Consider the following 26,177-nt stretch of genomic DNA (forward strand, 5'->3'; position numbering starts at 1 on the left):
AAAGGCGGTCTGAAAAATAAAGCGGCAGAATTTGATATCCCGCTTAATTTTTCAAACTTTTGGCCGAGACTACACCAGTGAAGACGAGAACAAGACAGGACAAGACAAGCCGATCACAGTAAAATCAAGTCAAAGATTTCACAATGGCCGGCTCAATTACCAAACCCAAGAGTAGGTCGAATCAACATAGACAAACCCCACCCGAATATACTGTCTCCAATACTAATTTGATTGTTAAGAGCCCAAGTCTAAGCGAACTCCCGTTCGTCTTCGCCACAAGATCGAAAAGGCTTCCGCCGCAAAGCAAAAGAAGGAGCGCAAGTTGGCAAAGAAGAACCCAGAATGGCGATCAAAGTTGAAGAAGGACCCCGGTATCCCCAACCTGTTCCCCTACAAGGAGAAGCTGCTCCAGGAGATTGAAGAGAACCGTCTAAAGAAGGCCGAGGAGGCGCAAAGAAGAAAGGAGCTGGCCAAGGCCGCAAAGACGGGTTCCAAGGACGAGGCGGCCACGACCGACGTCCAGGTCGACGTTGGAGATGAGATGGACGAGGACGGCATGGACGAGGATATCGACGAGTCAAACCCCATGGCTGCGCTTATCGCGAGCGCACGCGCTGCTGCTGCCACCTATGATAGACAACTCGCTGACGACGATGATATGGACGAGGACGACGATAGCAACGACTCCGACGACGACCGTGGCCCCGAGATGTCCATTGGTCAGGCCTCATCGAGAAAGACCTACGACAGAGTCTTCAAGCAAGTCGTTGAGCAGGCCGATGTTGTTCTTTATGTCCTCGATGCTCGCGATCCCGAGGGCACCCGCTCTCGCGAGGTTGAGCGTCAGATTATGGCTGCTGCAGCTGGCGGCAAGCGACTGATCCTGGTCATTAACAAGGTCGATCTCATCCCTCCCAAGGTTCTACGAGACTGGCTTATCTACCTCCGACGATACTTCCCTACTCTGCCTCTCCGAGCCTCTGGCGCTGCCCCCAACGCCCACACCTTTAACCACCGCGATCTGACCGTCCAGAGCACCTCTGCCACGCTCTTCAAGGCCCTCAAGAGCTTTGCCGCCAGCCGACAACTCAAGCGCGCTGTCTCCGTTGGCGTTATCGGTTATCCTAATGTCGGCAAGAGTTCTGTTATCAACGCTCTTCTTTCAAGGATGAGCGGCAAGGGCGGCAGCTCTTCCAAGGCTTGCCCTGCTGGTGCCGAGGCTGGCGTTACCACAAGTATTCGCTCGGTCAAGATCGACAGCAAGCTCACTCTTCTCGACTCCCCCGGTGTTGTTTTCCCCTCATCATCTTCCACCCAATCTGCTGGTCTCGTTTCTCTCAAGAACGCCACTGAGGCACATGCTCACTTGGTTCTCCTCAACGCTGTGCCCCCCAAGCAGATCGACGATCCTATGCCCGCCGTGACTCTTCTCCTGAAGCGTCTGTCAGCTTCTCCCGATCTTATGCAGAAGCTCACAAGCGTCTACGATATCCCTGCCCTCCTCCCTGATCGTGCCGATGGTGACATCACCACCGACTTCCTCGTTCAAGTCGCCCGCAAGAGAGGCCGCCTTGGTCGTGGTGGTATTCCTAACCTCTCTGCTGCCGCTATGACAGTCGTCACTGACTGGCGAGACGGCCGCATCCAGGGCTGGGTTGAGCCTCCTGTTCTAGCTGTCGAGTCGACTACCACCGCCTCCAAGTCGGCCATCAAGAACGCTGGCGAGGACGAGGTTGCTGCTGACCAGAAGCAGATCGTGACCGAATGGGCTGCCGAATTCAAGCTCGAGGGCCTGTGGGGTGACGATGAGGGCAGTGCCGAAGCCGTCGATGCTATGGAGCAGTAAAGAAAAGTGTTTCAGCGGTTTTGTTCGGCAAAATGACGGAAAGGTTCAACATGAGTTCTTCACTGGAAAGTTTGGCGTTTCAAGGATCTGGTAGAACGGTTTATATCCGTGCATATACATTCGTAAAAAATAACAATTTGTCTTCCCAAAACTCCTACATGGTTTACCAAGTGACTCGTAGACTATGCATTATGCCGTATGCCTCCCAACACAACCCAGCTTTTGTTCGTCTATATCTATGCTTCGATCAATTCCATCTTGACACCGCGTTTGCCCGTCATCTCATCTTTCTCGTCACGGACTCTAACCCTGACTTTTTGGAAGAGCTCCACCTTCATCTCGCGGCTTCCCTTGGTTATAAGCGTGTATGTCTCTGCGTCGTACTCGGCCTCGGGCTCAGGCTGTGCAAGGTCTCGAAGGCGGATCAGGCCCTCTGTACCAAAGCGTGGAACAAGAACGACGAAGCCGTTACTGAAAATCTTCATCACGAACGCGTCTTCCTCAGCAACCTTGCCCTTCAGGGCTTGGCCGACATAGTAGGCGATGCTGGCACGACCGGCCATCTGAGCATTGCGGTGGCGCACGTTGATGTTCTTACAGACAGCCTCAAGGCGACCCCTGCTGCGGACGTTGGGGTGTATGGCCTCGTAGTCGATGGCAGCAGCGAGCTGTCTATGGGCAAGAAGATCGGCGTAACGGCGAATGGGAGAGGTGAAGTGAGTGTAGATCTCTGAAGCAAGACCGTAATGGCGGAATTCAGGATAGGCCTGTGTTCCAGAGCAGAAATACTCTGCACTCATCATGCAGCGAGTAGCCATGATGCGCACAAGGGTGTTGAAGAATGGCTCCCTGGGGTCCACGCACTGATCTAGAGAATCGGCAAGGGCCTTGCTGGAGTCGGTCCGCAACTCCATGCCACGCTTGGTGCGGAGTTGGTTTGATAGTTCGTCAAAGTTTGTCTTTGGGGGGGCCGCGTGACGGCGGAGAATGGCGGTTTGAGGAAATGCTTCATAGATCTTGGCTGCAACGCTGACGTTGGCAAACAACATGAACTCTTCGACGAGAGAGTTTGTATCGAGAAGCTGTTTTGTCTTGACATCAATAGGATCGGACGTCTCAGATTCAGTTTGCACCTTGACTTCTGGGGAAGAAAGGCTCAGGGCACCAGCATCCATTCGCTTCTTCTTTAATTTCTTGGATAACATGAGAAGCATGCGCATTCCCTTGGTAAGATCGTCTTGCTGAGACTCATCGTCGATTCGCAACTGGGCCTGTTCGTAGCTGAACGCTTCTCGAGATTTGATGACAGACTTGGTGAAGCGAACGTTGACGATGTCAGCATTCTCGTTCAGCTCCCAGAGCACCGAGAATGCAAATCGCTCGACGTAAGGCTTGAGCGAGCAAAGGTCCGTACCGAGAAGAGGAGGCAGCATATCGATACGCTTGTCGACGAGATAGACTGTGGTACCCCGGATACTGGCTTCAGTATCCATGGCGTTGGCAGGCTTGACAAAGTTGGACACGTCTGCGATGTGAACACCAACTTCATAGTTCCCATTGGGGAGCTGCTTGGCATGGAGAGCATCATCGATATCCTGGCACCCAACAGGGTCAATACTGCAGATGAGAAGACCTCGGAGATCCTCTCTCTGCCTCCAACCAGGATCTTCCAGGCTCGTCGGCACTCTCCAGTCGTGTCCCTCTCTGGGAAGGCAGTCCAATACGGTCTTGGGAAAAGGCCGATATTGAACATCCCACTCCAGCAACAGAGCTTCGGTCTCGGCCGATTTGGTCTCCAGCTCACCCAAAGATCGCACAAAATGTCCAATAGGATGTCTTGAGTCGCGCTCCCAGGCATCAATAGTTACCAACAGGCGCTTGCCAAGAAGGTCAGCAACCTGCCGCGTACGAAGGCGGATTTTGGGAATCTTCTTGTCCATTGGGATGAGGAAAACGCTATCCTGCTTACGACCTTGGCTGGAACCCTTACTGGCTGACGATGGGTCTATATGACCAACATACTGACGCCAATTGCGCTTGATAACACCCACAACCTTGGCCGTAGGCTGAGGTTTGCTCTCCGATGCACTCTTCTGAGTCTTCTTGACCTGCTCTTGCAAGGCCTTCCGCTCCTTTTCAGACACGAGATCCTGGCTCTCTTCCACATCTGCATTCTCATTCTTGGTGATGGCGTCCTCCTCAATGATCTTTGTCGAAGGTTCTTTCCACTGATCTTGGGGAAGAACTTCAACGACCACAACATCACCATCAACGGCTCGGTTGATGTTTTCGCGACCCAATACGAGAAGAGGTTTGGGGAACGCCGGTACTTTGATTGAACCCTCGAGGTAGTTATATGGCGACACGTTGAAGATTCCTTGATGCATTAACCCAGCCTTGACTCCAGTCATCATCCTTGATAGAGTAGAGTATTCAGGGTACAGCATCTGGCCCTGCTTCTTAAAAGACTCTTGGTTTTGCGCTTCTGCGACCATATCTAGTAGCCTCTCGCCATCTTCGAGGCCACTGACATAGTCCCGGAGAGAAGATGCATGAAGCCCCTCTTCCTTGGCCTTGCGAAGGTTCTCTCGATCATCGCTAAGCATCACTACTGCTGGCAGCTTGTTCGCCTTTGTCCTGGCAAGATGCTCGCCGTACCACTTGACGGCTAACCGCACAGCTCTGTCATTCCTGTCATTCACAGTCTCGTTTGCCTGACGGTGGACGAATGTCTCGAGTCTAAAGTCGTTGAAAAAGACGTAAAATCTCTTATCCTCGCTCTTTGTGAGCCCCACTAGACGGTTGTAGAGTGGTAGTGACCGATTTCGCAGCTCCTCGAGTACTGTTTGCAGGATGACTACATCGTAGAAAGCCGAGCTTTGCTCGAAAAGGTCCATTGCGTTGAGCAACGCATTAGTATCAGGCACCAGGTAATGGCCCTGAGGGAAAGTCTTGGTGCCTGCTGGCTTGTCCGAGAGCACAAAAGGCTGAGCTGCAATACTCATTAATAAACTGGACGAGCCAGGCAGAAGAAACAGTCTCACCTTGCTGAGCGGCATTTCTAGGGGCATCCTGAAGACAAGCTTTGCAGAGCTTGGAAGAGCAGGGGATGTCAGTTCGTAAGTAGACTTCTCTTACGATTTTCTGCACTTTGCCACTCCGGGTCGATCGCACATAGACTTTGCTCGAGATGTTTGAGGCCAGAGAATCTGTCTCGGTAGATCTTTTTAAGCTTGCCATTTTTGACAGGCTCCTTTTCTCGCGGCGTGGTGAAGTTTAGAGTAGATAATAATGATGAAAAGACTGTTAGGCCATAGTGGGGCGCTTATCGATAAGCCAGCAATTGTTCATGTTCTTCGAGATCTTGCACGAGCAAGAATCTTAGTAGTAATCTTGAGGGCTGTTACCTCCTGGAGGGCGAGGAAAAAAGGAAGAGTAAATCTCTCTCTGTATGTGCTGTAAAGAGGTACCTTATCTAGATGATAATTCCTATTACTTCTTTCCCTTTTGGAAATCTACCTATGTTTAAGCAGATCCTTATCACATGACTGTAGAGTCACGTGCTGTGAACTTCACTTCAAGTTCCTCTCAGGTCTTCTATCTGTAGATAGCATTTCATATAAAATTCGATGCCCTGAGCACCGGGACCTTGAAATTCAAACACAACAGAATCTCTTTATGCTATTTGAGAGAGCATCCGCTGTCCCGGAAGCGTGCTGCCAAGCTGCTGCCTCTTTCTCCATCTGCTAAATACACATGACTTACACATATCCGAGCCGACAGTCGCATGCTATTCTAATCCACAGAATCCATGGCGTCTCTCCATATATGATTGGTTCTCATTTAAATCAATGGAGAAAGGAAGGATTCACTGGAATTTGCCTTAGTTGCACTCAGAGCCGCCAGTCCAGAGCCTGCGAGGTCTGATCAACGAGACCGCAAACTACATGACAGCTTTCAACATCTTATATGAGCCAATGGTATAAGCCTTATTGAGGTAATGCGTCAAGGGGACAGATTCACAGTCTCAAATGTATACACAAGGTTGTGTTATCCGACCCGCCCTCTGGGTTGAGCTCAGTGTACCCTTTCCGACACGGACTCAGAGACTTGTCTTCCTCCAAGCCCGTTACATGATAAGGCAGGATAGACAGGATTAAATACTTAGCGGGGTCTCTGTAGGGGAAATACTGCTAGCAGCTACGAGCACTGCATCTGGCAAAGTCCTACTATCAGCATGGATATGAGCCAGGAAGCGTTACACTCTTACAAGGAGAAAGTTTGGCCATGAAGTGCTACAACCCCTTAGGGGGTCTGTTTATCGCTGTGTGCGGTGTCAAGGCTCGCACTCTTTACCCTCCCACGAACGTCGGATCCCGAGTCGTATTAGCAAGAGCTTACCAGGAAGATGGCCAAACACCAAATGCTCACCCGGCTCAAAAATATACAGCCTCTATATCCTTAGGGTCTTACCAACACATGAGCAGTCTGGAAAATATCCTCGAATTAGTCTTGCAGTCCAACACACATTGTATCGTGGAGGTCACAATGCATGCGCCTCAGGGGTTGAGCATACTGCAAAACAGAAGAAACCACTAACCTTATTCTCAGAACTGGTACCTTAAGGCAAGCAGCCCTTTCGGCGCTTCCGTCTCCTGTGCATTTATTGATTTAAATTTCACGGTTTAATACCGAAAGAATTCTGAGCTGATAATGCACCGGCTGTTTCCGGGGGTCAGAGCCGACAGATTGGTCTGATGTGACTTGAAAATCAATGTTACAGTGATGGAAAGAATTGATAGCCAGCCTCAATATGCAGGTAGCGTCCTGAACCAATGGCAATCTCGCTATGCGCTGTCATGAGAAGCATTGATACGGAAAAGGATCGACTTGGCAAAGCCTCTTCAGGCTCCGAGGGTTCACAAGGATACTGCAGGGCAGCCGAGCTCATCAGTAGAACTTCTCGACAGATGTGCTTGCCCTGTCATCATTATGTTCTTCCCGCAGGCTTCGGACATTGAGTCACACATGATCATGTTGAGTTGGCTTCTGCCAGACCATTGGCCCTAGCCACCTGCAATGTCATTCAAACATCCTATCTATAACACTGAGTAAAACTTGACGAGCACAAAAATATTGCTTGGTTCGTTCCAATCTCTACTCCACTGTTTCGCCCGATGGAGGCAAGTAAAGTGTACTATGGCTGACGATATGAAAGTCTGTGCGAAGGATGAGAGGGATATCACAACGATAGTGGCAAATTCTAATATTAGCAAAGTTGTCGAGGCCGCCGGGGACTTACTGCAGTCGCGACATTGCTGTCATAAATATCCCTGTAGCATATTGCTATGACTGAGGCCGCCATTACTGATATCGCCTCAAGATTTCAAACAGATATTGGCAAGCCAAGCAAGTCACATCGGGAGGGCCTCTACAGCTTCCAAGACTGGGATGGGAATTCATGACAATATGTCGATATGGCCGTTCTTCACCTTCAGTCTGCCTGGCGGGGACAGATGCAACCAGCCGAAGTATTCCTGCCAACTGTAGAGCTTTGGTTGTTGCACATTGATGGGCTTTGACAGGTCCGACGACTAGGCTATTCGGATCTATTGCCAGTCCTTTCATTTGTGAATTACTCGGTTCTTCAACCAGTTTAGACGAGCGTTGTGTTGAGCATTTCCAGGCGTGGCTGCGGCTGGTGAGCAGAAACCTAGGACAGCTCGTCGATCCATGTGATGGACGAAGGGGTAGCAGCAGACTGCTGTATTAGGAAATGCATGACGCCGGGTACTGTTAGGCCCGGGGGTTTGTTCAAGATGCGGCGCGCGTCGGAGAAGAGCTCACGGGGTCGCGTTTAGCGTACAATAAGAGCTCGTAAGAAACAAGATGATGTATGTCCCCAAAGACTTTGCATTCGAGCATGAGAGGAATATGATCTCCTCCTGGCTACGAAAGGGCTCAACGTCAACATATGGCGGACAAAGTACTAATACAAAGCATGTCACTTTGCTTTCATGCCACAATGTATGGATTACCTCAAGAGCATGGCGCGCGTCGTCGAAAAGGAAGCCTCACGGCAAAAATTTGAACATGTCGATGGTAAGGACTTACTTGGTGAGCAGGAACTATCATTCTGCCACTGGATGGAATCAGGCATCGACGGCAACGAATAGGAAAAGATTCAAATCGGATTGCAGGACTTTGGACCACCTGAAGGACAAGCATATCATAAAAAGAACAGGGGCCTGGGTGTGAGGCTATTGGAATGAGGGCCGAGACAAACGCCTCTTGTTGGTAGGTAGCCAGGAATCGACCGCACGGACTGATGTGATTGGTTTCGTACTCGCAAGTCAGCCAGAAGACGAAGTTTGCAGCCGGTCAGGCGTCACAAGACAGAGAGCCGAGGACAGATTAGCAAGGATGATACATCAGCATGATGCAATGCGGACCCGGATTTATGGAGAAGGCCTTTGACTCAGGTATTGTCAGCGGGCTAAGAGAGACAATGGCGACTCAGTTATTCAAAGAATCGAGAAACCGCGCAAGGTGAAGGTAATGGCAACCAGCCCGCCAGCTAGCCAGCCAGCCAGCCAAAAAGGGAGGTTAAATTATACCTTGGGGACGCGAGACCAGGATCTGGCGAGGGGAAAGTCAGCCACTTGACGGTGATTTTCCACAAGAGATTAGGCCGAGGCGAAGAGACTGGGGGTCCGGCGCCGGCAAGGTTTCACGTGCGGGCCGGCCGGGAAAGCAACCTCATACGACGTTTGCCAGTGATCTACAAGCGAGATTTTTACGTTACGGTTTAAGGCAGGTACTGAAGTTGAATGTCCATGTTTAGGGCGCCGTTGGCTTAATGTGTTAGGGCACGTCTAGACGACGGCTGAGTGATGGGCGAACCATGACGACGCAATAAAGACCAATGAAATGTCGCTAGAGATTCGTGCCACAGTATGTATGAGGGGGAGGGAAACCTTGAGGATGAGGCTTAAAGATACCAAGGGGCTGAACGGTTTCATAGATGACAGGTTGTTGGAGTATGGAATAAAAGCCGCGGCGGGCCAAGTCAAACATAGGCGAGGTGGATCAGTTTGGTGATCGATATCGGTAGCCCCCGCTCGTCAACGATGAATGGGAACTGTGGCTTGTTAGTTCGTAGGCGTGCAAACCGTCTGTGGATATGAGCCGAGCATCACGAGGGAGCGCGGGGCACAGATGTCTCTCCCATTCCCAGAAGGTGAAGGGCCATGCTTCTCGCGTATCTCGTCTACGACCTTAGGTCAATCCATGGGCCATGGCGGAGACAGCAACCTCTGGGGTCCAGGTTGGGGTCACGGTGGATGGGTCTGTGTATGTATGTTCATGGGGGACACGAAGATCCTGGATCTGGAGAATCTTTGGGAGCACTCGCATGGCTAACATAGGTAGCGGGCTAGGCGGGTCCCCTACCTGCCTAGGTACCTACCTACCTATGCAGAGATGCAGCCTCTCGCTGGCCATGGCATTTCTCCATGATCATACCAGTACATACATTGTCCATGAAGGGAGGAGAGCCACATAGCGGGAACTGTGTGCGTGCGGGGACGGATGGACAGTGAACGAGGATCGTGGGTTGGGCTGGGTTGGTTAGGCTGGGCTGGCCGGGGACATGAATTGGTGTGGTCTGGGGTCTTGGGGCGATCGTTCCCGCACCTCCCTCCCTCTGCCATAGCTTCCCGGGGCTCCATCTGACTGCTAACTATCCGGACCTAGGAGTGCGTTTCTTAGCAGTCTGCAAGGCGGTGAGTTCTTATGGTATCTTGAACGCATTTACGAGGTCTTGGGACGCTCTGCAGAGCGACTTATGAAGCAGAAACGGTTACATCAGAAGCATGACAGGGACAAGGGAGTTTGAATGGACAACGGTGGAACGGATCATGATTCTGGGGTCGCGATTGATCGACTCGGTTGGCGTTCCAGACATCTGGAGCCTTTTGCAACGGTACGTTGGAGACCTGCAACGTTATTCCATAGAGGTGGGTTCAATCTAAATGGCTGACTGAAATTAGTGTCTTGATCACTTCACGCTGTTTTTTCCAATCCCGGCTGGAGCGTTTCGAGGTGTATAAGGAACCCCGACTCGTTTGATTCAATATGAAATACCGTCGAGAGAGATCGTGTTTCCCGATCTTGAGTAGACTATCGCATCATCAGGTATTGCTCGGCGTGCTATCACTGATAAGCCGGATCAGGTTCCTCCAATACTGTGCAGCTTTTGCGAATCTGTCCTTGAGTTACTGTCAAGCTGGGCCGTATTCTTGACCAGCTGTCGAGAAACAGAGTGCAAGGCTAGAGTGCTCCAACGATGAGCAAACAAGGGAATGCAACATGAGTGTGACTTTATGACGTCCCTCCGTTTCTCACGAAGGCTGGAAGAAACAAGATTCACGTCTCGAATGACGAGAATGAAGGCAGCAGTTAGCCTAATGGACTTTTCTTACATGATGCTAAGGTGAGACCTTCTCGCGGAAGAGATGCGATGTGGGTCAAACAAAGGTGATAAATGCACACGATATGAGACAAGATATCACGGGCCAAAAAAAGGTGAGACACAGGAAGCAAGACGGCATCAAAGTGTTTCCCATCCTGTCTCGACTGGCACCTCGGTGAGCATGTTGATACCGCGTTAAGCCCAGACTGACCGAACTATGGTTCATGACGCAACTGGCCGCTGGGTGCTGCAATTCTTCAATATCATGAATAAGGCTCGCCATGTTGTTTGTATGGCAGCGCAAGAGTCTCTATGCGGATACAACAACTGGAAGCTCGCCCAAACAGATCACATATACGGATATGAGAAGGGAGTCATTATGAAGTGTACGATGAGAAATCAAAATGTCAATCGAGGTCTGCGGCGCAGCAACGCAACAACGTTTCGTGTCGTTGAAGGCCGAACTGCTAGCTATGTAATGGCATCTGCATGCAGTTAGCATCGTGACGGCGCCCACAGCACAAGCGACAGGCAGACATTGGAGGCTAGGGCGACAAAGGGCGCTTGCGTGCATGGAGCATAGAGCATGGAGTGAGCGGCATACCCACACACCCGTCACAGGGAATGGGACCGCACTGAGCACGGTGCGACAATCAGACCCAGTATAGCGGATCAGAGGCTGGCGAGGATCTCCATATCCATATCCAACCGTCTATCTTGGGACTCGAGTCTTGTTAGACCAACTAATTTAGTACTGAGCAAACTGATGGATCACTGATGCTCTGTCGAATTCTTCGACTAACTGTTATCTTGGCCAGGAGAACAGAGCTAATCAGTTTGACTTATCTCTGCCCAGACTTCATTTAATGTCAGGAAAACACACAGGCATGTGGATATTTGGCCTTATCCCATTCGAGAGTCTAGGTCCATCCCAAGGCTAGGAACCTGCCTAGTACATGGATGGATATGTCACAAAGGAATCTGCCAAAAGACCGCAGCTCGGCTTTCATTGTGAGGTTCAGAGTCAAGTCCTGGCCAGGGGACTTTGAGGAACCAATAACCTATAATGGAGGAAGCATGCACCTGCTGAAGCAGACCAAAGCATCAAAACCTCATCAATATCAAGCTGCATATGTAGGTATATCCAGCAGGCACATTGACGCGTTACGAGATGCTGACAACCGATGACATCCAAGCCGATGACTTGAGCCTACCAGAGCCACCAGTAGACTCTAGCCGTTACGGTGTATTCTGAGTTGGGTTTTACTTTCTATCTGCAAGCTCAATACATAGCAACCCTGCCCAGTGACATCTCACTATTTGAGAGACTGCCCAGGGAGGCGCTGAGCTATAGCCGAAGCTGAACTAAAGGCCCCAATGATGCTGATGCTGATGACGCGGGGAAACTGATGTATGTACGTGACTGTGCTAGGAAGTTGAGCAGTCTCGGTTTGGTTATCCTGTCAAGCCTGCTCACCATCGACAGTTTCTTATCTAGGAAACACCCTCTTGATATTGCGCTGCTTCTCCCGCCAGAACCGTCTACACCGCATTCTGTCGCGCCTTTCGATGATAGTATCGTTCACCACAATAATCATTATCTTCGCTTCTCAGAACTCGACTCCGCCTCCGCCTGGTCGCCTCCTCATCGTCTTCCTCACTGTGTCTTGTCTTACTTCTTATACATACACACCATTTCCTGATGATAGCCAACCAGGGTTTTTGTTCCCCTGCTCCGCTAACCCTTGTTCTTGTCCATGCCTTGGCTTAGCTCTCCACTCACATCCCCTCCTCCCCCAGGCTTGCGCCATCTCAACCAACCATTCTTCGTCATCCGTCTCCCTCGATCGCACCGTCTTTCCAACGGTAAACCCTTTTCCCCTCCACTCCATCTTCTTTGATATCCCAGCAGCCCTCTTGTCCCACTCCCTCTTCGTCGTCCTCCTCCTCCTCCCTCCATCTTCCTCCACTGCTGGTCTGTTCCGAAGACGGATGCCATCCGCACCTACAATAAACCATCCATCTGTCTGTTCATCTGTCTATCAAACAATCAACTCGCCCAGACTGGCAATACGGTGATTAAACATCGTCGGCACCATCACCATCTTATCGACCTGTTGTCGCTACACGACCAACTACCTCGTTTCACTCTGCCTTATACAGCATTCTCCTCATCATAACACCCACAACCACCTCGTACGGCATTTTGAAGCACCCGGGAGTGAAATCCCCTCCTCGAGTTGTTCATCCCTATTAACTTGAAATTGAATCTCAAGGAGCACAGCTCACGCGCAACTTGTACAGCGTCGACAGAGCCCAGCAAGTTGAACTTTGCCCTGTCCGCTATCAAAACGTTTCTATCACTCCAGTCGCGACATGTCATATCGTTGATTGCGAATCTTGTTTCTGCCTTTGTCGCATTATCAACGCTTCTTACCTAACACGCGCCACACGTTATTCGTTCACAAAACCATCCATTCTCTTTGAAAAGCGCACTCATTTCAAACCGCAGCGATCACATCGCATCGCAGCGCAGCGCATTAACATTGGAATTAAACCACACTCGACTCCAGGTCGATACTTGATACAACCCATGCGCTAGACGATCTCCGCTTTGAACGCTTCAGACTCGTTTCTTCTCCACATCCACGCGCGCCTCTGTCGCATTATCTCATACTACCTTACGCTACAGTATCACTGGCGCGCAATCACCCGTGTTAGAGACCCTAATTAAGAGTCACTCACCGTTGCTTACACCCCCCGCTGCGCCGCCGCCTCCTCCTCCACTTCCTCCGGCTTGAACCTCCAAGGATTCGGTTCTGGTTTTTGATTCTGATTCTGACTCTTGGGTCTTGGTCTTGATATCCCCGGTCCTTTTTTTGTGGGTTCTTTCCACTGGAGCCATTTCAGGGGCTATTGATTGGTCCCTTCCTGCTCGGGCATGCTCCTGCCTCCCAAGAGTGGTTTTTCTTACCTTACTTAGCTTCCTGGTCTCAAATCGCCACTGCCTTTACTGCAAGTGCGACTGATTCCCAGATTTCACTGTAGCTGCTACCTTAGCTGCTCGCACTACTACTGCACCTTCCCTCCCACCCCATTAAGATTCAGCGCGCAGTCCCGTCCCCCTCCTCCACCTGCCACCATCCCATCGTTCATCATTAACCCATTGCCATCCACCCATCCATCCACCATCGGCTTTCCGCCATCACACACGCATACACCCGCTCCATCGCATCGTCTAACCATCCTGTTGACAATCTATCAATCACTTTGTTTGACGCGCATCTTGGAATCTTCAGCGCTCTGTTGATATTCTTGTTACGCGACCCTTCGTTGGTTTTACTTGCGCGCCCATCGCTGGCTGATCTGGTCATTGAGATTCGTCCGTGAGCCTCTTTGACGTCGTTGTCGCATTTGTCGCACAACGCGATTCCGCGTCTATATTTCATATCACTCTATCACCAGACAAAGGTAAATCTTGCCAAAGTTTTGATTCTGCGTACATCTCCATTCTTGCTTTCTGCGTCTTGTTTCGTCTCCTTCTGCTTGTTTGTCTTTTTTGCTTCTTCACACACCTGTCCCGCCGCTGCCGCGACCAGCGTCTGGATTACTACGATCTTGTCTCGGTTTGGCTCAACTTCCGACTGGAGTCTATGCCCCCGGCCTGCGCTTGACTCTCCCTTCCGAGCCAAGGCCTGGCAGGCCAAATCGCACATCACAAGGCCAGGCAGGCTTCCCACTTTAAGCTCGCCATATATCTACAATTCGCCATTCACGCTCAACGACGCGCCTCCTTCTGGCTGCACAACCACGTGCGACTGGCGTTGCCTCCTTTCTGCATCTTCTCCAACCCGTCAACTCGTCAGTCCAAACATCTCTGGACACGTCGCCATCGCCTTCCCGTGGTCGCAACTTCACCCATCCCCAGCTGGCTCGGTAGCTCTGTGATGTACTCCGCTCAGCAACCCAGCGCTGATAATGCGACAATCAATCCAGCTGCGCTCAGCTCACCTGGTAAGTTTTATAACTCTATCTCTTTCTTTTCGTGGTCGCATATCCTTCGCAAACCTTCCTCCACTCTTATACCATGCCATACATACGTGCAAGTGATAATATCACTTGCGCTCAAAGTCCATGATGAATCCATTTGCCCCGCACTACAACTTTCGCGCCCTGCGACAGGGGGATTCAAGTGTGAAATAGGTTGCGCCACCCGTCACCACCGTCCGTTAATTCAATTCAAGGTTCAAAATGCTAATCAGCCTTCTCTAGTCATAGGTCTGACGCAACAACCCCAACGCACACTGAAGCGCAGTCATTCTCCTGGAGTTTACGGCGCGCCGCAGCTTGGCGATGACGGTATGTCGGCGATTAGTACTCCGCCGCTACTTTACTCGTTTCGGCACCCGACTACCTTGCGCCAGATACGGCGATCAATTACGATTCCTTTTTAATTGCTATTTTTGTTCTTATGTTTTACGTCGTATTTCGTTGCAGTACTTGCCGGCTCAAAAATGCAACTGGTGAGAGAACGTGCTGACCTGTCTTGCAACCTGCAGGTGATACAAAACCACTTCGAAAGAAGGCAAGACCGATGAATAAACGATCAACGGGGAGCATTTCCGAGGCTCCCGGCCAGGCCGCCGGCTCGACCCTTCCTCAGACTATTCTCCCACCGCAGACTCCCCAGTCTCAAGGCTCAGCGCTGCCGCAAACGAGCCCTGCCTATACGCCGCAGACACAGATGCCCCCAAAGACAACTCCGACAAAGTCAACACTGAAGGCTCTGCCCACTGTGCGAGACCACACGACCGACCAGCTCAATCCGACTGGAGATGAGTATATACCCCGTGAAATTGATGAGTTCGGAGAGAAGAAAGTCCAACTCAACGGCACGCTCAACGGAGGACGTGAATACAAGTGCCGAACATTCTTGGTCCCTAACCGCGGGGATAAATTGTTCATGTTGGCTACCGAATGTGCTAGGGTTTTGGGTTATCGTGATTCGTACCTCTTATTCAACAAGAACAGGTCTCTGTACAAGATTATCGCAAGCCAGGCCGAAAAGGATGACTTGGTTGGGCAAGAAATCCTCCCTTTCTCGTATCGATCCAGGCAGATTGCCATCGTCACCGCCAGGTCCATGTTCCGACAGTTTGGAAGCCGTGTGATTGTCAATGGCCGCAGAGTTCGCGATGACTATTGGGAAACCAAGGCCCGGAAACAGGGATTCACTGAGGCTGACCTTGCCGGTGAGAAGCGCCCCGGTGCTACGAAGGCGAGAGAGGCGGCCGAGGCCCAGCAGAACAACGTCTTGTTAGCTGGTCCCCATCCAGAGATTGTGTATAGCAACAACCCAGGACCGTTCCCCGGCCCCCCGCAGCCGCACCTCGTTCAACCAGGTATGATCGGACCACCACCCGGAACCACGACAAGAATGCCCGGATTGACACTAGGATCAGACCTAAGCGACTCCCGGCCGCGCGATTATTCCGGAATTCTCAAAGGCGGACCTCGTCAGGAGATCACCGGCCCTGCTTACCAAGACCAGACCCGTCCCTCGCCCCTCGGGGAGCTCAACGCCCAGGCCCATCATGCCGCAGATTTCAACAGGTCAGTTAATCAGCAGCGGGATATGCGCAACGACTATCTCCAAGGCGTTTGGCGACGCCCACATGAGCAGCCCCCCTCCAATCTGACCCAGCAGCCTGTGGCCTCAGCCGACAGTTCCAACACGGCGACTAGTAGGCCTTCACACTCACCTCATACTACGGCTACGGCCATGTCGCAGCAGCCTGGATTGGTTTCCACTCAGAGCCCTCAAATGATGATGACCACTGCGCCCTACTCCCAGTCAATCAGCGCGCAGAGCAGTCTCAGTCAAGCACCCATGAGGGGTATGGCTCAATCACCCACGCAATCAATCAGACCAACACTTCCCGGTACAGGGGGCTCCATGTCTCAGGGAGCGCCTGGTTACAACTACCAATCGGGTCAGATGTGGCCGCAGACTCCACAGGCGCCCCAGCATGGCTACGGCAGCTACACTGCTCAATCCCAAGCACCTCACCCGTCGCAGTCGCCTTCGCATCTCCGTCAAGGGAGCTCGGGCCAGATGCAAAGTATGCAGTTCCCCGGCATGGCTGGTATGCAGTATGGTGCGGGTCAGAGCATGTATCCTGCAGATCAAACGCCTCGCCAATACATGCCTCAAGGTGGCGCTGGTGGACCATCAGTCTCTCAAGGCTGGTCCGGCCAGCATTCACCAGCCCAGCAGTGGTGGACTCCAGGGCAGCAACCTCAATAAGTTTGTGAACACCAGCTGGTGATGCGAAACGATGGAATGATATAGCCCACGGTCTCACCTGCTTCCGTTGAGAAATCCGATCTGATAGTGTGGTTTGTTTGCGTTTTTTCTTCTATTTGCCCTTTTTATTTTTCTTATCTCTTTCTTGGCCTATCCTGGGTTTATATACGACTTGAGCCAGAAGACGGCTATCTTCTTGGTCTGAATTTCCTCCCTCCTGGGTCTCCAGGTGCGCAGATGAGTGGAGGGGCTATGTGCATCTCGAGGGGCCTTCTGGCTTGAAGAATTGCTAATAGTATTTGGACTGGCTGGGATAGAGGAGTCGGACAGGACAGGGACACATGATTTTTTTTATTTTTTTTTCTTCTTCTACTTGTGGGTTTTGATACGAGGTAGTAAGTCTGGTTAGGTACATTCACGAGGGTAACATGCCCTGCTGTTGTTTTTTGTTGTTATATGTTTACCACGCCATTCTGTTGGATGCAGGCATATGGGCTTACTCTGATGTTATTTGGGCAGATTATTGGTTTGGTTTGATTTGGTTGTTCTTGTGGTACTACGGTTGAGTTTTCCACTGCGACTCGCCTGTGCGTCGTCGCTGGGTACTATTTGTGTTGGCGAGGCATACATCTATTAGGCTTTCATTTTGATACCACGTCACTCTTCGATTCGTCCTTTTAAACATTTCTTTCTTCCTGGAGTACAACGTACCAGTCGTGAAGCGTATGTGCATGTGCGACATGTGAGTGTCGCTTGAGGGGTGTGTTACCGACTGGGTGACATGGTGGGGATTGTATTGTTGATTCAGATTTGATAGTTCATGTCTATAGTCTTACCTTAGCTACTTTGCGGCTTTGCTTGCTGCGTAAATAATGATGATGCTTGATAAGATGTTTAGGGTCTTCAGTAATCTTGTTGTTTTGTGATGTTCTTTGCACCGCGAGCTGAGGCTCATGTCAGTCAGTATCGAAGCTGTGCAACGAACCCGGACTTGGCGTGCTGTTCGTGTCTGTTTATGCAATACACAGTCACGACAGCATGCTTTGACCCGGTCCAGCGAATCGGGCAGCCTGGGATGTTGTCGTCCAATATTTAGGGCTTATGTACTACATTTGAAGTGACAGCACGGTAACACCCGCCGGGATGTTTCCGCCGGGGCAGTATTCGCAACGGGGCTCATCTTGTGAGAGGGCAAGGAATGTGGAGTGTCTGGATAGTGTTGGCAAGGTGCGTAGTACGACAGTTGAGATTTAGGTTTGAACTGTACAACAGGCTATAGTAGGAATTGTCATACCCGCTCAGCCCGTGTAGGTACAAGCAAGGCAACTGAAGGAAAAAGAACTAGAATATCGTGTCAATAAATTGTGAGACAGTGGCACCATGAACATACGAGTCGTTCATCCAACCCCCAGGCCAAATGGCTAACTACATTTTTCTAATCACTCTCATCACCATCCAGTGCCTCGTCTCTCTCCTCTTTCCCTTCCTTGAGCTCAAGGGCATCCTGGGTATCATCGTCACTAGCTTCTCCCTCCTCCTCGTCTTCTTCTTCGACTTCATCGTCCTCTGAATCTTCGGGGATCTCAACCTCATCCTCCGTCACGGCATCCTCCTCCGCCTCTGCATTTCCAGGCTCTACACGAGGGCGCTTAGCTAGAGGGCCTGTTGAGACAGCTGTTGTGTCTGCGTCGGTTTCCATGTTAGACGTGTCTGGCATGTCAGTGTCTGGCCCGTCTGACTTTTTGGCGCGGACTTTTTGACGGTAAGATGTGCGCTTTTCAGTCTGGATAGCGTTGAACTCTGTGTAGGGTATTAGCAGTCTTGTAACATACAATCCGGCCCACGACGAAAGACATGGCAGGAACTATAAAAAGACGTACTGGCAAATTCAGCTTCAAGAGGTTCCTTGAGGAACGCGAACTCGGTCTCCTCGAGTGCCTTGAAGACATCTGCAGGGGAGATTGTCTTTTTGCCTGCATTGATGGTGTTTTCATTGGCGCTAAGTCGCAATTAGTGATTTTCTCTTAGGGGGGGACGAAGAAACTTTACGCACTGAGACGCTAGGTAGTTGATAAACACTGTGGTGCTCTGGCTTAGAGCCATGATGGCATTGGCCTGGATCTGTGTGTTGGGGGGTAGAACACCCTTAGACAGACGCGTTATTATAGACTTTGGAAGGGTCAAGTCCTATGGTTCGAATTAGTCGGTCAGTCTTTGGTTCTAGTCGTCCCTTGTGGATAGATTTGGACACTCGAAGACTGAGAGGTGGTTGGGCTGCTGTTTTTGAACCTACCTCGATGGTGATGTGCTCCTTGTGCTCTTTGTCCTTGTCCTTGTCCTTCTTGTCTCCATCCTGGGTCATAGAAGTATCCGCTTCAGCTTCCGTACCAGGAGTCTCACTGGCAGCTTGGGGTGCTGGTGCTGGTGCAGCAGGTCCTTGTGTGGCCATGGAATCGTTGTCATGTGTCGGAGCGGGTGCTCGACTTTGCTCCAAGGGCAACACATCATCCATCGGGACAAATCGTGCAGTTGAAGTGTCGCTTTTTCGCGAGATAGACTTACGAGGTGGCATTGTGAATGGTGATGAGAATAGTATGTTGATTGATGCTGGGAAGAGATGCTTTAGATGTGGCTGTGCAGATCTTGCTACCCAGGTATACAGCTGAGATGAAGCAAAAGAATGCTTTGATCGAACAGCAATGCTATCTCCTTATTGTATTTGATGAGTATCAGAGGGAGCACCTCTGATATGGCGACCACTTGGTCACTCTCTTCTCAACCTCTTTCTGGTGATGATCTCGAGTCGGAACGGATATTGGAGAACAAGGAATGTCGAGATTAGTATTGGTCCCTGTTCTGTTGGTCGAGATTCATTTACGCAGCAAGAACTCAGTGTCGATGATTGCGGACGCTGTAGATCCTGACCAAGATAATTCGTTGTTGGCTTGAAATTTAGTGAGAACGCAAGTGAACTTGGACTGAGGTTGAGTGCAAGTTTAGTGAACGCGATTGAGACAGGATGTGGCTGGACGCGACCTATGCCCCGCTGTGAGTGGCTAGGGACGCGTTAAGTGGTTTCTTGGTGGAACAACGCTACCTCAGGAACAGAGTGCGATTACTTAGTAGGTATCTACACAAAGTAAAGCCAATGGTATAACAATTAAACTTCATATAAAGACGTTTTTAGAACGTGACGGGTACGAGGCTAATTATGTTGATCTAAAGTTTAATCTTGTTCATCTTGATTGCGTCAGTGATACTACTCCTTATCTATCAGTCCGATGCGCCTTAGATTCAAGCAAGGGTTTAAGATAAACTTGGAGGGAGGGCTTGTTGTCAATCTGTTTGAATTGGAGTGCATGTCTATATATATATATAGCTTTCGTATAGGTGTTGGGCACATGAGTGATAATGCCAAGGACTCATTTGTCTGTCAAGCTCCGTATCTAAATAGGAGAACTCTCGTGGCCAGGCTCGAGTCAGCCGTGGATATCATCTGCATCGTATGAAACGGACCGTCTCGTATCCGTTCATATCACTTGCTCGCTTGGTCATGATAACATAAAAAGAAGAAATGAAGGAAAGTCTGGGGTATATCCGTCATCAAAATGCACACAAAATCCTCCGTGTTCCAGCACCGGGCATAGACGCCAGCGCATAAAATCATGGTCCCCGTGGGACCCAAACGCCAAGGGTAAAATGAGGCGGGTTCAACCGGTCTCATGTTTACTGCCTCTTCTAGGAGAGGAGTGAGAAGCGAAGATCGAAAATGACAGTGGGTTCTTGCGTATTCGTGAAGAGAATGTAGGTGGGTGTTTGAGCTCGAGGCTCGGAGTAGGGTTGCGTCGAGCGTCATAAAGCCGAGTCTCTTGGTCATTAACGAGATGAAGCAATATCTTCAGGTTAATGCCGAGGGGCCCATCACGATCGAATTGCCTCCGAGTGACAGCGGCAATGGAATGGCAATGTTTCTATGGACCGGATATAGTCCTTCTAGAAATGGGTCAAAAATGATCTCAGCCCCGCCAATTTTGACTGTGACTGGGGTGTTGATGGGGTTTGACGGGGGTTGAAACAAGCCGTCACGGAAACCGTTTCTTAATACGGCTCGAGATGGTAATCAACGATACCAGGGTATGCATGTCGTATGGTATTGGTTCTCAGTGACAGTATCGTCAGATTCTTCTCGCTCAGCCGATGGCCCTGCCAATCTCTGATTTGCGGATCAAAGGTCGCGGTGAGAGACCTCCCAGGAAGGCTTCGTCGTCGAATGAGAGTCGGTTCATGTTTGACATGGAATGCATTCGCTGGTGCTGCCGTCGAATGTCTAATGACCGATTTGCTCTGGGTAGGTATTCGCTGGAACTGCGAGTGCCGAAGAAGGCATCGGGATAGTGACCGTGCCAGGGATCACGGGGTGATACTGCACTCATGGTGCTGCTGCGGCTGCTGCGAGTTCGACTGTGGCGAGCAGAGGGGGGAAGCTTGGCTAATCGTGAAGGCTGACGCTTCACAGGTGGGATGAAGGCATCTTCACCCTGGACGGCCTCATCAGTCAGACCGGGGCGAGAATTGGGAGCACGGGCAACGACTGGGGTTGAAGGGGTGTCGATGCTGTGCTTGTGGTGAAGTGAGCGTGGTGAGAGTTCCTCAGAGACTCGGGGATGAGGACGATCGTAGACAATAACACTTAGAGGTTTGCGTATGGAACTAAACGATGTGCTCTTTTGTCTCTGATGCTGGAGTTGTCGCTCCAGATCATTGTTAGCAGCCTCGATGATGCGTGCCTTTTCTTGGTTCCTGTCCTTCTTCCATGACTCAATTTCCTCGTCGCCGATGGGGGTGATGCCTCTGTTCAGGAAGAGAAATCGACGTTGGCGGTTACGGCGGTAGAGGAAACATCCGACTGCGGTGATGGCGGTGACGGGAACCACGGTCGCGAGGACAATGATGAGAGCTTGGAGGTGTGAGTCCTTCATGGCTATATCTCCATTCTGTGTCTGTATGTGAAGACGTCAGAGGGAGGTGAAGTGACGTTGTCAAGTATTAGTAAAGTCACACCAATGTTGTCCAAAGGTGTGGTGGAAGAAGACAAGGTGAGCGAACGTTGAGCTTGGACTGGAAGATGTACGCTTCCGAGTTGAGGCCAACTGGGAGACGGTTAGTTCTTGTACTAGATCATTTGTATATAAGCTGGATGAGATATGAGATGACGGGTGGTGTCCATGCATATCCAATACACCGACCACTATCTATATCATCATCCATGTAACAGACATAGCACACGCATGTATTAAAAGGGCAATATTCACTAACAATCAAGCGACTACTCGGGATCGAGCTTTGGTGATAATCGGATCAAGTGAAATTGAATTCACTCAGTTCGATTGAAACTCGATTCGAAAGTCGGTATAAGGTCAATCTCCAAGGTATCGACGTTGGGTGGAACGTCGGTAGAGATGGGGTGAGATGAGATGGGAGGAGTATAGGTGAAGGTATATCGACCAGGAACTCAAAGGCCCTGTATATGGCACAGGCAGGACGAAGGTCAAGAGATCAGAATGTGAGTTGGGGGGCGGTTGAAGCTATATACAGACTGGGGGTTTCAAAGAGTGGGAAAGGGTGTGCAGACTACATCTGATGGGGGAGAGTGAGGATGCAGGCCTAGGATCGTCATGGCCAGCGAGCATGCAACGCCAGATGTTAGTCTTTACTAAGAAAAACGTACATATGTACTGTACAGCATGTACCTAGCTAGTCAAGAATAAGAACAAGATATGAGAGACATGCGAGATGGTGAGAGACAGGAGGTGTGAAGCCTCACTCAAGTGGGTGTGGGCTTTGGTGGATAGTGAGTGGATAGGGGGTGAGACTAGGCTCTGAGCTGCTGATACATGAAACCCTGGTCTACAAACCACCAAAGAGGTCTGGTCTACAGTATTATCGATCAAGAGGTCGACTTCTAATTACAGCAGAGTTGCATCTCTTTTTCCGTCAACGTGCAGGGTTGAGAAATGCCCTGCATTGCATTGTCAAAGAGTCGCAAAGAGACACAGACAGCACATTAAAGTGTCAATGTAGGGAGAAACAGGAAACAAGGACACAGCCAATCTGAATCGTCCTCCAAGTTTGTGCCTGAACGAGTTTGAAACTGGAATAATTCCCGCACAACCAATCCAGCCCGACTCGTGCCTTGCGTCGCACAATTTTTTTTGTCCCTCATCATGTGTCAGTTTATTCACTGAAGTCAAAGTGGATATCCCCCCCCCCCCCTCCCCCGGGTGAGACGGCGCTGGGCACGGCTCAGGACGTTTTAGGGCCAAGCAGTTTTTTAGGCCAGGCCCCAGGGAACTGACTATTCTAGTTGGAGTCGGTCGTCCGGCCCTGAGGGGCAGGAGACAGGGGATATTGATGGACTCTAGCGCCATGGCGTCGATGGATTGGAGGAGCATCATGAACGTGGCACACTCAGGGACGAACAGTCCCTATTCTCTTGCATGCGATCTACTGGAGCAGACAGGGGTGATAAGTGGTGAGTGTGGTGAGTGAGCTCAATTCAGTGATTACTGATTACCGATTACCGCGTATGTACGGAGTCTGGAAGACAATGATGGGCATCTCTCAGAACTACAGAACAGTAATTATTTTAACAGCCTGAGATATCTTCATGTGCTATCAATGCACCTCAATTCTATATGCCTTAGTGCTACCTACTAGCCACTTAGGTACCTACCTAGTGGATTAAGGTACTACTTTATATTCAGAGCCCTCTTGCAGGAGAACCTCACATAGAACCCTCATAAATCATAGACTACTAACTTTACGGAGATAAAGTGGCAGGAACTGCTGTGCCATGTACTACTTACTGTATTTGCACGTCTCTACGTCAAATCCATGCCTGGCAGTTGCTGTAAATAGTTCCTTCCTTGAAATATCTCGATCTACCTACGGGGTAGTAGCAAACCGACTCCCAACAACCCTCACATAATACCGACTTCATGTCTCATCCCTTTTTCCATCATGCTTCACACATCACCAACCTCAGACTTGCATTCAAAACTCACCGTCATCGACATATGCCAGGACCCCCCGGATTTGGAGCCTCAGCTCCTCGTCGTTGAACCCCTCACATAATTATCAACCCGCCTCTATCTTCGTCTAACACCACGGGCACAGACTAGTCCGGTCTTGCCAAGGGTCTAAGACAAGCATGCAGCTGAGCTGAGCAGAAGATGCATCTGCGCTTTTCAGCAAGGGAGATTTGACAAAAACCGGTTACTTGCAGACCTCACCACTCGCCAGTCAAAGCCAGTCCATAATAGACGCACTACCTAGACACATCCCACCAAAGCACACAAAAAGCAAAGACAATGAACGGCTCGGGCCCCTCGGCTAATTCCTCACCCACGATTCCAGAAATGGGATGCTACATCAACGATGTGTGGGATGTCACCACTTACTCTAATCACACAAAGTAATGGTGCGGTCATGCTGGTGGGATGGCATGGGCTGCAAGGGAGCAGATGGCTCCTTGCAAGGTTGCCGATGTCCTCGAAAACGCGGCCTCGCCTGACCCGGCTGGAATGTGCTGAGATTAAATCAGGCTCGTTGTCTTTCATCTGCCATCATGAAGCCCATGTCTCACTTCGTCTCGTCTCGTCTTGTCTGTCAACGATGCGGTCAAGAATGGGGACGTGCGATAATCAGGTTATTCGCACTCAATAGCTCCCCATGATCTCCTTCTACCGATCGCACTAATATGAGGGATAGACTCGGTAAAATAGCTTCACGAATACGTGCGGCCTTGTTTCATGTGAAGTCGGCAGCAGCTGATAAATTGTTATGTCCTAGGGAATTATGCCGTTCCTTCTACGAACCATTTTTTATTGTGCGTTGTCAATCATTGCCAACATACAATGAATGTGCTTATGATGGCTTATTCGGCATGATAAGTCACTTCGGGTGAAGCGAGACAAATCGGCCTGGCCGGCAAACTGGCGCCTTGCCTATCAAAAACCAGACTTATACGGAGCATGCAGTACCCGTGTAAGCCGTGTAAGATCATTGGGATTTATCACACCTTGCCAATGGTGCTAAAACGCGTGCAGCAGACAATTACCCTTCCTTCGCTCGCGGAGATATCAAACCATGTACCAAGATCGTTTTCAAGGGACGGCATTATCTGTTGGCCAGGCACAGAGTCGCCCACTCGTCAAGTTTACGAATAGCATTGCTTATTATGCAGCCTGTCTATTCTTATTCTGCTGTCCAATAATCTTTACTTTGCTATCGACCTGCGAACTATCACTCGATCATCCTCATCAATAATATATGCTACCTATGGTGAACAGCGTCAAGTCTTGATAGAAAGACGAGGCTGCTGTTGCATTGTCGTTGCTTCAGTAATCATCCCTTCGATCGCGCTGCCACCGTGCAAGATGCCAAATCGGGATGCACCACTAGCCTAGAACTTTAGCTATTGTTACCATCTTGGACGGATATCGACCTGTCCGGCACAGGCTTTCCTGTTTAGGCAGGCTGGCTGGTGAGCCATGGAACAATAAACGGGCCTATCATCTTCACCGTTTGGCTGTTAACGTGGAAAGCTTCCAGGCCCCTGTCGAAACCTCTGCCACCAGCACTGGCCAAACCTCTTAAAGCCATCCGTCATTACTTGGGCTGAACGCACGCGGTAGATCTAATCATCTAGTCTAATTAGCATTTAACGGTCAGATTAAACGATTGAAACACGAACTTAATAAGATGGCCTGGGACTTTGAGGCTCAGACTCTTGACCTTTCGACGTTCCAGCCGTCACCGCCCCAAAAGCCAAGTTCTGTCATGTCTGGTTGTGGATCACCGCAAGGTATTGAAACAAAACCAAGATGGCAATCAACCTGAGCCGTAATAGTAAGTCAGTATCTCGTTACGCTCGTCAGAAAGCAATACAAGCCAATATGAAGGGAAAGGGCTTTCCGAGCACATAACGACAACCGTATGTTCGTTTTGAGGCTCTTCTGGAATTTGCGGCTTTCCAAGTGTGTTCCTGTCTGTGCCTGACTTTGCTTGTTCCTGGTTCCTGACCGGATCACGCCACTACTGCAGCTGAACAAACAACTTCCAACCTAGATAACTCCACCTTGGACCTGGTCCACCTCCGCTTCTTGTGTCGGCACCATATACGCTAGCTGGATAGTGAGCATTTTCTTGATACAGACCGCTATATCATCCCGTACAGCAGGCTCAGTCTATCGACAATGGCGCTTGGGGTTCACCACTATACTCACTCGGCTGCATGGATACTCCATGACATATGATTCAGGACCCCTTTACTTGGCGCAATCCACCTCATTCGTAACAATACAGTTATCTAGGTGTCTTAGATGCAGAGCATAGACTGAGTATCACGATCGCGATGGTGATGCATATGGCATGTCTAACAAAAGCCAGATAAAAGAAAAGGAAACCGAAACAAGCCACCAGAAGTCCAAGCGTTCGCTTAACCCGAGTGAGCCATGGCCTCCGAGAAGCCAAGCGAAACCAAACCGTGA

General features: G+C 50.3%; 5 protein-coding genes; 2 read left to right on the forward strand and 3 right to left on the reverse strand.

Moving 5' to 3' along the window:
* Nucleotides 1-143: 143 nt before the first annotated feature.
* FFUJ_01377 (related to nuclear GTPase) lies at nucleotides 144-1,846 on the forward strand (the record flags this gene model as incomplete). XM_023579406.1 has 2 exons in its annotated part: nucleotides 144-171; nucleotides 240-1,846. The coding sequence occupies 2 exons, from the start codon at nucleotides 144-146 to the stop codon at nucleotides 1,844-1,846; spliced, it is 1,635 nt and encodes a 544-aa protein (XP_023424184.1).
* A 236-nt stretch (nucleotides 1,847-2,082) lies between these two features.
* On the reverse strand, nucleotides 2,083-5,086 carry FFUJ_01376 (probable mitotic control protein dis3+; the record flags this gene model as incomplete). XM_023579417.1 has 3 exons in its annotated part: nucleotides 2,083-4,121; nucleotides 4,188-4,838; nucleotides 4,891-5,086. 3 exons carry the CDS (start codon nucleotides 5,084-5,086, stop codon nucleotides 2,083-2,085), a joined length of 2,886 nt encoding a protein of 961 aa, XP_023424185.1.
* Nucleotides 5,087-14,266: 9,180 nt separating this feature from the next.
* On the forward strand, nucleotides 14,267-16,626 carry FFUJ_01375 (related to nuclear localization protein NPL6; the record flags this gene model as incomplete). XM_023579428.1 has 3 exons in its annotated part: nucleotides 14,267-14,333; nucleotides 14,592-14,678; nucleotides 14,879-16,626. 3 exons carry the CDS (start codon nucleotides 14,267-14,269, stop codon nucleotides 16,624-16,626), a joined length of 1,902 nt encoding a protein of 633 aa, XP_023424186.1.
* Nucleotides 16,627-18,061: 1,435 nt separating this feature from the next.
* On the reverse strand, nucleotides 18,062-19,198 carry FFUJ_01374 (uncharacterized protein; the record flags this gene model as incomplete). XM_023579439.1 has 4 exons in its annotated part: nucleotides 18,062-18,426; nucleotides 18,507-18,625; nucleotides 18,680-18,813; nucleotides 18,920-19,198. 4 exons carry the CDS (start codon nucleotides 19,196-19,198, stop codon nucleotides 18,062-18,064), a joined length of 897 nt encoding a protein of 298 aa, XP_023424187.1.
* A 1,618-nt stretch (nucleotides 19,199-20,816) lies between these two features.
* On the reverse strand, nucleotides 20,817-21,605 carry FFUJ_01373 (uncharacterized protein; the record flags this gene model as incomplete). Its single annotated transcript, XM_023579451.1, has 1 exon — nucleotides 20,817-21,605. One exon carries the CDS (start codon nucleotides 21,603-21,605, stop codon nucleotides 20,817-20,819), a length of 789 nt encoding a protein of 262 aa, XP_023424188.1.
* Between the last annotated feature and the right edge of the window lie 4,572 nt (nucleotides 21,606-26,177).

Source organism: Fusarium fujikuroi, chromosome FFUJ_chr01 (assembly GCF_900079805.1).
Source record: "Fusarium fujikuroi IMI 58289 draft genome, chromosome FFUJ_chr01".
Classification (NCBI taxonomy): domain Eukaryota; kingdom Fungi; phylum Ascomycota; class Sordariomycetes; order Hypocreales; family Nectriaceae; genus Fusarium; species Fusarium fujikuroi.